Source organism: Nicotiana tabacum, chromosome 14 (genome assembly GCF_000715075.1).
Source record: "Nicotiana tabacum cultivar K326 chromosome 14, ASM71507v2, whole genome shotgun sequence".
Taxonomy (NCBI): Eukaryota; Viridiplantae; Streptophyta; class Magnoliopsida; order Solanales; family Solanaceae; genus Nicotiana; species Nicotiana tabacum.
In genome coordinates, this window is record NC_134093.1 from 103,100,461 (window position 1) to 103,112,500 (window position 12,040).

Here is a 12,040-nt window from a genome sequence, read left to right on the forward strand (position 1 = left end):
TATATCTTACTTTCGCTTATGTTATACTCGGTGCCTAGATTTTCATTTTTATTTCCCGAGCACTAAGTGGAAGAAGAGGAATCAAGTCATAAATTCGAAAATACAATCTCCAAGTTTTAATTCTGCCTCATCCGATAATAAAAATACTTTTGTAAGAACTCTATTTCAACATCAATTAGCATTTGATGGTTATTTTGCTTGAACATGTCTTCCGCTTGTAGAAGGACAGAAAACACAAAAGAGACTCTTCGTTTAGACATTGAAGATCAAAGCGATCAACCAAACAAGAACACAGATTAAAATACATTTGGTGAACTCTTTTAAGAAAAATTGAAAAAAAAAAAAAAAACGTCAAGCAAATAAAGGGGTTGGATTAGTAAAACTAGTTGATCTATGTGGAGGAACAGGAGGTCTATTATTATTTCCAAGAAAGCTACCATTTCTCCTTCCCCTAAGTGATGAATATGATCCAACTCTGTTTGTTTTCTTTGAGTTGAGTTTTGAAGAACTGCTGCCTCTTCTTGTAGGAGGAGACTGGTGATGATCTGATTTAAAACCTTCCAAAAATACTCCATAGCTTTTGCATGATTTGAGTTTCTTGTTGTATGGGTTTTCAGGTTTGGCCAAGTCCTCTAAGCTACTCACATTTGATAAAGAGGTGAATGATTGTGATTTTCCATTGTAATGCTTTGACAATCCTCTCCTATTTAACCAACACAACAATTAGCATCTCCGTAAAATATACGAGAAAAATATTTAGAAAGGATTTAGGTTATATAGTTGACCGTTCAAAAAAATATTTATACGTATTATATCAATCAACAGGTTCAATACAACATATATGTATCAATCTCAAACAATTTGGAATAACTTTTCACTAACCATGTCGTTCCACATAAAATTATTCCATCTATCTCTGTTTACGTGACACTTTTTGTGTTTCCAGATTTCAAACTTTTTAATTAATTTTGATCGTATATTTGGATATACAATCTTTTAATTATTTAAAAATTACGTAAAAAATACTACAAACCACAATAATTAATAATTTAAATTATTTGAAAGACATGAAAAATTATGATCCATGAATAACTGGTTTGATTCTCGAAATCTGAACATCATCATAGCACTATATTAGATTAATATTGTACAAATAAAAATAAATATAAAAAATACTACTACCAAAAGTTATATAAATATTTTTATATAATTGACGAATCTATGATAGAACTTAAAGAATCCTAAAAAAAACATATGTCCTAAAACAGTCGTAGTAACATCAGTAGAACATAATCTCAACCCATACTCCCTCCTTTCATTTTTACTAGTCAATACTTAACTTTTTACGCCCTTAAAAAAAATAATAACTATAATATATATTTTATTATATAATCCTTAATAATAATAGCATTTCAAAAAAAATAAAAAAATAAGTAGTTAAGTGATAAGAGGAACACAACAAAAAAAATTATCTTTCTCTATTATTTGCTAAAATAAAAGAATAAAAGTAAAAATATATTTTTAGTACAGTGAATAAATAAAAGTAAACGGATAGAATTTTCATTACTAAGCCAATTTATTATGGACGGTTGTGTAGTAACGTATATAAAAGTTAACCACTTAAAAAAAAAATTAAAAAATAAGACCATAAAAACGGTTCTTACTTGAAGGGAAGTTTTTGAAGAAGAGAGGACATATTTTGCAAAGCTCCCGTTGTGCGCTCATGACTTGAACTACCAGAAGAATTAGGAGAAGTTGGATCAGAAGATGAAGAATAAAAGTTCCCTTCTTCTCCCTCTTCTTCACCAAACAACTCGTCGTCTGCAGACGACGAGAAATTACTAGAAACTTCTGAAGACGAATCAGTACACAAAGAATCTTGATTTTGCTCAACCATGATCCCATGGTTGTTTTGTTGGTTGTAAGAAACTGAACCCATTTTCAGACTCATCATCTAAGTAACAAAAATCCAACATACAGAATACAAATTTCTCTATGTTAAATGAATTAAAATTAGCTAAACAGTGTTTTGAATATGGTGAAGGAATTGATAAGCAACACTACCTTAAAATAAGGTTACAAAGTTGGGAATGTTGTGGGAAGATAGAGGAAAAGGATAAGAAGAAAGGGACTATAAATATATATAATCCTTTCAAATTTAATATTATCTGATAGGTATAAAAAAAGATTCGGCGTTATCCACTTTCTTTCTATTTTGGTCCCCCCGACCTAATTTACCACTTGTCCCTACTGTACTATAAATGGAAAGAAAATGGATTGTGAACTGCCTTCTACCCACCTTCATCCTCGGCGCGTGGACACCACTTTCTTTTCCTTTTCCTTTGCCTTTTCCATTTAACTTACCTACTATAGGCTTAATGTTTTCTTCTTTTTTGCTTATATCTGACATTGTGCATCCGTATGGTAGCTTCAATTAATTCGGATTTTAGGTTGTAAGATTCAATAAAAGAAAGAAGTATTTTTTTATAAAAAAAAGTTATTTTCAAGATTCAAATTCGTAAGCTTTATTTAAAAGTGGATCATATTCATCGCACTACAATATAGAGTAAGTTAGTTTTTTCGTTTACTTCCAGGGGCGGATCTACTAAGGAGGAAGAGGGTGGCCACCCCCACACCTCGGTCAAAACGTTGTATCTATATGTATGTATATATAGAAAATTGGGTAAATTAATGAAGTGACACCTAGAGTAATGAATGGTGGCTTGGTGCCACCGGCGCAGGGCTTAAAGTTTCATCCTCAGGGCGTGGGATTGACCCAGGCTTCTGCATTTTTTATAACTAGTTCTATCTTGCTGCTTACGGGAGATTCGCTCCTTAAGTTTTTGTTTTGAGTAGCTAAATATATAGTTATGGCGTGTTTTAGTCCTATTTGCCTATCTTTTAGTCAAATCATAATTTTATAGTACGAAAAATTCGTCGAATTTTTTATTGATATTATTAGTTATATTAATGAAGATTTATGCTTTGCTCACTATAATATTAAATTATTTTATTTGATCGATTTGTCTATAAACCCAAAAGACGAATAATTCGAACGGAAACTCAAAAACGATCAAGTTAAAATCTAGAGCAATATGGTATTCAAAACCTTTAAATCTTAAATCCGCCTCTCTTTTTACTTCAATTATGTTGTCGATCTTCTTATCACTCGCTTCACTTTTCTTTCTTTTTTTTTGCAATAAATTGAAAAGGACAGTATCTCCACAAATTGAGATAGAATAAATACTATTTAAACTAGCGTATGCACGATAAAATGGATGGAGGTGAGGTGAGGTGAGGCAAACTGACACTGTAGAACAAGTTAGAAAGAGCCTCTACTAGCATCAATAACAATATTTAGTGTTTTGTGGAAGATGAAAATGTGCACTATAAAATAGAAATTATGTACATTGACGATATATATACGTTATATATTTCTTTTTAATTCTACTATTTAGATTGAAAATATGTTTTGGGATTTAAAAAGAATTGTGTGTTATACACCTTTGGTGCGGGCGAGTGAGTCGTGAACTTTGGAAGGTATTGAAATAATGGATAAGGCTCTCCACTCAACTTGTTACCGCTAGTTGTTTTTCTACTTCCAAGGGCTTCACCCTTTTTGTTTCCCACGGCGCTCTTCTTATTATTATTATTATTATTATTATTATTATTATTATTATTATTATTATTATTATTATTATTATTATTATTATTATTATTATTATTATTATTATTATTATTATTATTATTATTATTATTATTATTATTATTATTATTATTATTATTATTATTATTATTATTATTATTATTATTATTATTATTATTATTATTATTATTATTATTATTATTATTATTATTATTATTATTATTATTATTATATATTATTATTATTATTATTATTATTATTATTATTATTATTATTATTATTATTATTATTATTATTATTATTATTATTATTATTATTATTATTATTATTATTATTATTATTATTATTATTATTATTATTATTATTTTTCACCGTTTTTTCTATCTTTTTAATTTCTAATTTCTCTGCTTTTTTGCTTTTCCAAAAGAGATATTTCTCGAAACTTCTACGTGGATTTTACACTTTTTCTCCCTCTCTTCTTGATCATTTTAAAGGATTTTAAGGGCCCATTTGGCCAGAAAAAAAAAAAATTGATCTTTTTTTACTTTTTTTCGAAATCAGTGTTTGTCCATGAAATTTTCAATTTTCACTTGAAGGTGAATTTCAAAAAAATTTAGAAAATTTTAAAAACTCCAAAAGATGTTTTTCAAAACTTTCACTTCAGATCACTCACAAAAATTCAAAAACAATCCAAAATTATATTCTTGTCTAGACATAATTCTAATTTTTACTTGAATTATTTTTCATTTTTTCCGAAATTTTATAATTCTTATGTCCAAACGCCCACTAAATATATAATTTGAATGCATGCATTATTTGCAAAAAATTGAAAATTATATGCAAATTAATGATTTTTTTCAACTTCAACTTAACCAAATATTATCTAAATAAGGTCTATTGTTTGAACAATGATATGAATGTCCTATGGGGAGGAGAGGAGGTGTAGCCATAATTTCTCAAATTAAAGTGGAAGTGTTTGTAGTATTTCCAAACAAGAGGTAAGTGATTGTAATTTACGCTCAAAATTTATAGTGAACTAATTATTTAATTATTTCAATTATGTGTACAAAATTCTTTTTCCTATTAATAAACCACATGAGAATTCAAAAAGTAGTTTACAAGTCCTGGCTAGTTTAGAGTTTCACTAACATACACTGATATTATAAAAAAATATACAATATCAAATTATGTAATTTTCTATAAAAAGTAGAAACAGTAAACTTGCAAAAACATAATAAGTTGTTTGATATAGCTGGTAAAACTATACTGATAGTGTAATGTTTTTTAATTATCAATGTAGTATATAATTTACTACCGTGAAGTTTAAAAAGGAAAATTGAAAAAAAAAGGTTTAAATAGAAACTTATGTTTGTTGCCTTATGTCGTATCTCTTTTAAAATAATTTATATTATTTTTAAAGAAAAGAAGCCTCTAACGGAGTACCAAACATTGTATAACGGGAAAAACCTCAGTCCACAACAAGCAAAAATTTTACTTCTTATTGTAATACATGCTAAGAAAAAAATTCCAAAATTTAGTTATTATTTTAAATCTCAAATTTAATTCTTGAAACTCAATTCAAGTTGCAGAGGGAATGATAACTTACTTTATCCTCACTTAATTATTAATGTGAGGTACAAAAACTTTAATTATGGTGGACCGAAAATCCGTACGGACATTGGGGACTATTGCTATTTCATACTCTCTCCGTTCAATTTTACTTGTCCACTATGAACTTTGCACACCTATTAAGAAATAATAAATGAAATACATAATTTACCATGATATCCATATTAATTGATGCATATTTTTAATGAATTTGAGAAAATAATTTGAAATGGGTAATTAATATTGTGGGTATAACAAGAAAAAAGAAATTATCTTCTTTTGATATGTTAAAAATGACAAGTAAAAGTAATTAATATTGTGGGTATAACAAGAAAAAAGAAATTATCTTCTTTTGATATGTTAAAAGTGACAAGTAAAAATTAAAATTTATTTTTAAAATACTGAACAAGTAAAAATGTACCGAGGGAGTAGTAAATCATACTATTAAGAATGGGAGGCAATCAACACTCTCCTTCGTTAATTAAAGTTGTATATATCGTGTATAACTTCTTGGTCCAATAGTTATCCATCCACATAAGAAAGAGGAGACGTTTATCCACAATAATAACAATATATCCGGTATATTAGGGGCGGCCCGACGAGTTTTGTGGTCTAAAGACAAACTTTATGAGGGGCCTTAACTTTTAAAAAAAAATTATATATATATATATTTATTTGAAGTCTGTTTTTCTTTAGATACAAAGTTATTAATAATTTTCTTATAATCAATAACTCCTAATAAGTTTTTCTTAATTGATAATATAGCTAATCCATTTAACCTCTCTTGAGACATTGTTGATCTTAGAAAAGATTTTATCAATTTTAATTTTGAAAACTGCTTTCCGCTGAAGCGATGGTAACATGAGTTATTAACATTATTCCATAAGCAATATAGGCATTGGAAAAAGAATCAAATCTTTTTTTTTTGACAGAGTGTATCAATTAGGTTGTTATCTTCTAATTGTACTATTTTTCTTAATATTTTTAATTTCGAAAATAAATCTCCATCAATATCGAATTGAGTATTATGTTTTAAGGAACATTCAAGATTAAGGTAATATTTTTTCAAATTTTCATCATCTAGTGATCTTAATTTTACCGCTAAATAGAAAACCAAAAATATTTTCATACGCTTCGAATTGTTTAAATCTATTTTGAAGTGAAAAATATAGTCTTGTCTACTATGTATAAAGTAATCAACTCCAAAGGACTCTTTGAAATAGTTTGAGATTTTATTATCAACATTCTCATCAAATTGTTACTTCCTATATATAACACGTTTCTTATGAATTCCGGGTTCGATATTCATTTCAAGTGTAATTTTCTTAGCAGAAATCATAGCAGTGGCAAATCCTTCTTCTCTATATGTGATGACCCAAAAATGTCATCTTTAATTTAAACATTCATTTCTGTGTTTTATGAAGATGTTGGGAGCTTACCTGCTATGAGTTACGTATCACCTGAATAGTTGATGTTAATGTCATTCATTTTCTAGAAAAATATTGCTTATGAGGCCACTGATAGTATTATTTTCATGTTATGTTACATTGATTGGATTATGTATGTGTTGTTAGGATTAGTTTTTCGGATTCTCTGGCAGGTGGATAGGCCCAGTTACAAAGGAAACTCTGGCAAAATTTTTAGAAATTTTGGGAGTTAGTAAAATTTGAGAAATTGAAATGTGCGAAAGAAGAGATAAGTTATGTTATGTGTTTGGGGGCGGACTCTACTTCTCATTCGAGGACTATTAACATGATGGAAACCTATTGGATATGATAATAAGTGTACGAGGCATATTATAAGTGATATGGGGTCTAAGGAAAGTCCTAAGTCTAAGCCAAGTTGGAAAATTTCATAATAGACTAAAGTTCCAAATGAGTACGCACAAGACCAAACTTTGGACGAGCATATCTACATATATATAAAGAGTTATGTGATGACCAGCCTATCAAATGAAAGGTCTTCGAGTCTAGTTTCTAACTCTTCAACCGTTCGTCATTTGGATATGTATACAAAAAGTTATGGCTATTTTACTGGACATGTGTCATATGTGCGCCCAGATGTGCGGTCGCGCATATTTGAGACTTTCTGCCTTAGATGCATGGCCGGATGCGCGACCACTTGCCCAGGTGCGCGATCGCGCACGTAGGAGCTCATTTAATACCTCTAAGGCCGGGTAGGGAGAGGGGTTAAGTCATTTTTGAGCTAAAACCTGATATTTTTAGAGAGAAGTGAGAGTGTTCTAGAGAGAGGAAGAAGCCCAAGTCTCTTGTTCATCAAATCTTGCTCAAGCCTTGAAATCCAACAAGAAATTTCTCAAGTTCTTCATCTAAGAGGTAAGGTTTCATACCCTAGTTTTCCAATTTCGGATTTGGAGAGAAGATGGTTGATTAGGAGTATGATTCTTGGGTATAAGAGTATTATTTATATATGCTTATACCAATAAGGTTTGTGGGAAGATTTTTAAGTTCAAATGGGTAAAGATTGGATTGAAAATGGTAGAAATCTTCAAAGACTTTAATTTAAGATTTGAAGGTTCATTTGACATCAGAATTTGATAATTTTTGTATGATTGGACTCGTCTCGGAACGAGTGTTCAAATTTTGTAAGTTTTTTTAGATTCGAGATGTGGGCCCTACTATGAATATATTGTGGGATCGGGTTGCACGCCGCAACAGAAACTGATTGAAGTAATAATTGATTATGACTGCCGAGTTGGCTTCAACTGTTGAAAAATGATACCTGTTTTATTTCTATTACTGTTGTTGTTATTGTTATTGCGTACAAGTTAATGTAAGTGACCTGCCTTAGCCTCATCACTGCTTCGTCGAGGTTAGGATCGGCACTTACTAGGTATATGGGGTCGGTTGTACTCATACTACACTCTGCACTTCTTGTGCAGATACCAGAGTTGGTCCCAGTGGCGTATAGTAGATTTGCTCAGATTCAGCTATTCGCAAGAGACTTGAGGTATAGCTGCGTGGCGTTCACAGTTCTGAAATCCCCTTCCACTTTATCATAGCTGTGTATTTCTTTCAGACAACTTTATTTTCATTTAGACCTTTATTTGTATTATTCTAGTAGATCGTGCACTTGTGACACTAGTTCCGGGATGGTATTTAAACATCGCTATTATTATGGATTATTCACTTGATTTCAGATTTTATTTCCGCATCTGTTTCTTTATTATTAATTAATTTAAAATAGTTTTAAAATGGCTAATATTATTCTAACATTGGCTTGCCTAGCAAGTGAAATATTAGGCGCCATCACGATCCCGAAGGTGGGAATTTCGGGTCGTGACAGTTGGTATCAGAGCATTAGGTTACATAGGTCTCACGAGTTAAGAGCAAGCTTAGTAGAGTGTGAAGGATCGGTACGGAGACGTCTGTACTTATCTTTCAGAGGCTACAGAGTTTAGGAATAATTCCACTTCTTTTATTTCTTATCATGTGACATTGATTTAGCTTGAAACATATATCTTGTATGCCTTTGTATCCACTCGTGTATGACATTGCGTACTCGGTATCAGTTGTGCGTCGCGGTTCGTGATGCCGCAGATGGACTACGAGGGAGCCAGAGATGCTCAAACATTGCCTCAACATGTGGTTCCGACTGAAGATGCAGACGTATTGAGAGATCACCTAGTGAATCATGTGGGGGTGCAACGGACCTTGGCATCTTGTTGATTTATACGAGTTGTGAAGGTTAATATTGTGGACCATCGGACGTGGTGAACTATGACTTCGCGCCGAGTGGGGGGGAGTCCACTATCAATGGATGGATTGCGGGGTCATGTGTTATATCAGTTTTGGCCTGAAATGTATATATGTGGTACTGAAAGGTTCCCCAAATATTTACACATGTTTAAGGCCTGAGATTTTGTAGAGGATAAGGTTGGGACTTGCGGTATGTCCGCCTACGTAATAATCCTATACTTCAGTACCAAAGGAGTTAGAGAAACAACTTTAAATTTACAGAAGGTCTACTCAGCGTGGACGTCATGGTTGCGGATAATTGTCTGTATGGAGCTCTACTTTTGTGATCGTTGTGTATAAATAGGGATAAGGGTTACCCCAAAGAAGAATCGAAGAGTATGTTAAGAAATGGGTCAGCTCAGCAGTGTTGAGTCAGCATAACAAAAGAAGAGATTGGCCTTGGGAGAGATAATTCTCCACAGGTGTTCGTGGCAAGCCTATGAAGAAGGCAGACCAGCCAATGCAACACCACCCACTTGGCTCAAATCTCATAAATGCTTTTGAAATAGTTTGTTTCCTGGACTCTCCGTAATGCGTGGCGCATAGGGTTTGAACGGTTGTGCCAGGTCACCATGACGGTGTTAAAATATGCAATCAGGTTCAATAAGTTAGCCCGTCATATTCCTACTTTCCTTCCTACAGCTAGAGAGCGAGTCCACAGATTCATTAAAGGACTCAATTATGATCGTAAAATTTTGTACGACTCGGGAGCTACAGGCTGATACTTCATTTCCACTAGTGGTAGAAATTGCCAAGATATTAGAACGTATTCGGGGTGAGGAAAAAGGAAACTAAGGAGGCCAAGACGTCTCGAGGTTTTGGAGGATTCAGTGGATTCTACTCTGTGAGTATAAATCATTATGGCGGGGGCTCGGACAGTTGGCCAGCCCAGTTTGCACATCGGATTAATCGGGGTGCTCCAGTAAGTTCTTTTAATGCACCACTAACATGAGTTTCCTACAATGGTTATTCCAGTTATCTGGCACAGACTCAGTATGAGCAGCCAAACTCGCAAAGGGGTTGTTATGAATACGGTGATACTAGGCACATCATGAGAAAATTGTCCCAGACTTAGGAGAGACATATTTCATCAAAGAACTTAGGCTACGTGCCCCATTGCAGTTACTACACCGCCCACACGACCAGTTAGGAGTGGAGGACATGCGGGTAGAAGGCGTCCTAGAGTTGGAGGCCCAGCCGTTGATATATTTGTTTTATGGTATATCGGAGGTCGCTACATCAGATGGTGTCATTACAGGTACGACCTCGATTTAATATAAAGGAATAATTTCCTTAACTTGATTCGGTTCTGAGTATCGAGACGAGTCCTCCTATTATGCCCCACTTATGAGTGAGCTTCATAATTCTATAATCTACTTATGTGTTTACTCCTGTTGGGAGAATCTATGGAGATAACTACGCCTATCATTCCGTGTTGGTCACTAATAAGAGCTGCGAGGCTAAAGGTGGCTTTTTGGCACTCATTTTGGTACGTTTTGATGTAATTTCTGAATAATTAATTATAAATTGTGAATTATATGCCCTACTGGTATGAGGTTCATTATGTGTTGTAATTTTGTGTAACCAAAATTATTTAAAAGGAGAAAATAGAAATTTTCGATTGGAACGATGTGCATATTACTTGTGATTCAGAACTGAGGCCGAGATCCTCGTATTTTAATATAAATTGATATGTTTAAACCAGGATACGAGCTCCGGTGGAAGTTATATAAGGACGAAATCCTTGTGAGGTGGCGTTAAATGTGACTCGTTAATTCGGGTAAATAATTATAAGGTCTTCATGCCTCACATCTCGTTATCAGTATTGTGAACGTTTAAAATGACATTTTTGTTAACATGAAGTTAATTGATGATTCTGTAATTGATTATGAACAACTATTAAGACCAGATTGACCTAGAAGCTCAATATTGCTTTGACTACGACGTCAGTGTTGGTATTACCCATAGATTCAGGATCTTATACGATGTATTGTGATGCATCTCGCGTTGGTCTTGGTACAATATTGATGCAGGATGGCAAGGTGATTGCATATGCGTCGCTGCAGTTGAAAGTTCATGAGAAGAATTATCCTGTTCATGATTTAGAATTGGTAGCCATTGTTCATGCACTGAAGATTTGGAGGCATTACATTTACGGTATCTCGTGTGATGTATTTACTGATCATCATAGTCTACAGTATTTGTTCAAACAAAAAGATCTCAATTTAAGGCAGAGAAGATGGTTGGATCTGTTGAAGGACTATGATATCACCATTTTGTATCACCCCGGAAAGGCTAACGTGGTGGTCGATGCTTTGAGTAGAAAGGTTATGAGTATAGGCAGCCTTGCTTATATTCCGGTTGGTGAGAGACTATTAGCTGCAGATGTCCAGACTTTGACTAATCGGTTCGTGAGGTTAGATATTTCAGAACCCATACGGGTTCTAGCTTGCACAGCCGCATGGTCTTCTTTATATGATCGCATCAGAGAGTGACAGTATGATGATCCTCATTTGCTTATCCTTAAGGACACGGTGTGGCACGGTGGTGCCAAACAGGTTGATGTGGGAGATGATGGAGTTCTGCAGATGCATGGTCGTATTTGTGTTCCTAATGTGGATGGGCTTCGTGAATTAATTCTCGAATAGGCCCACAATTTCCGGTATTCTATTCATACGGGTGCCGCCAAAATGTATCAAGATTTGCGGCAATATTATTGGTGGAGGAGAATGAAAAAAGGATATATTTGCATATGTAGCTCGGTGTCTGAATTACTAGCAATTTAAGTACGAGCATCCGAGATCTAGTGGTTTACTTCAGAAGTTAGAAATTCCTGAGTGGAAGTGGGAGCGTATCACTATGGATTTTGTTGTTGGACTTCCACGAACTCAGAGAAGGTTTGACGCAGTATGGGTCATGATGGACAAGTTGATCAAGTCAGCACATTTCATTCCAGTAGCAGTTACCTATTCATCAGAGCGGTTGGCGGAGATTTACATCAGTGAGGTTGTTCGCCTTCACGGTGTGC

At 33.4% G+C, this 12,040-nt stretch overlaps 1 protein-coding gene across 1 annotated transcript; it reads right to left on the reverse strand.

Annotated features, from left to right (window-relative positions):
- Window positions 1-228: 228 nt before the first annotated feature.
- Window positions 229-2,120, reverse strand: LOC107775721 (uncharacterized). Its single transcript, XM_016595474.2, has 2 exons — window positions 1,665-2,120; window positions 229-703 (listed from the first exon to the last, which is right to left on the reverse strand). The coding sequence occupies exons 1-2, from the start codon at window positions 1,952-1,954 to the stop codon at window positions 352-354; spliced, it is 642 nt and encodes a 213-aa protein (XP_016450960.1). The 5' UTR covers window positions 1,955-2,120; the 3' UTR covers window positions 229-351.
- Between the last annotated feature and the right edge of the window lie 9,920 nt (window positions 2,121-12,040).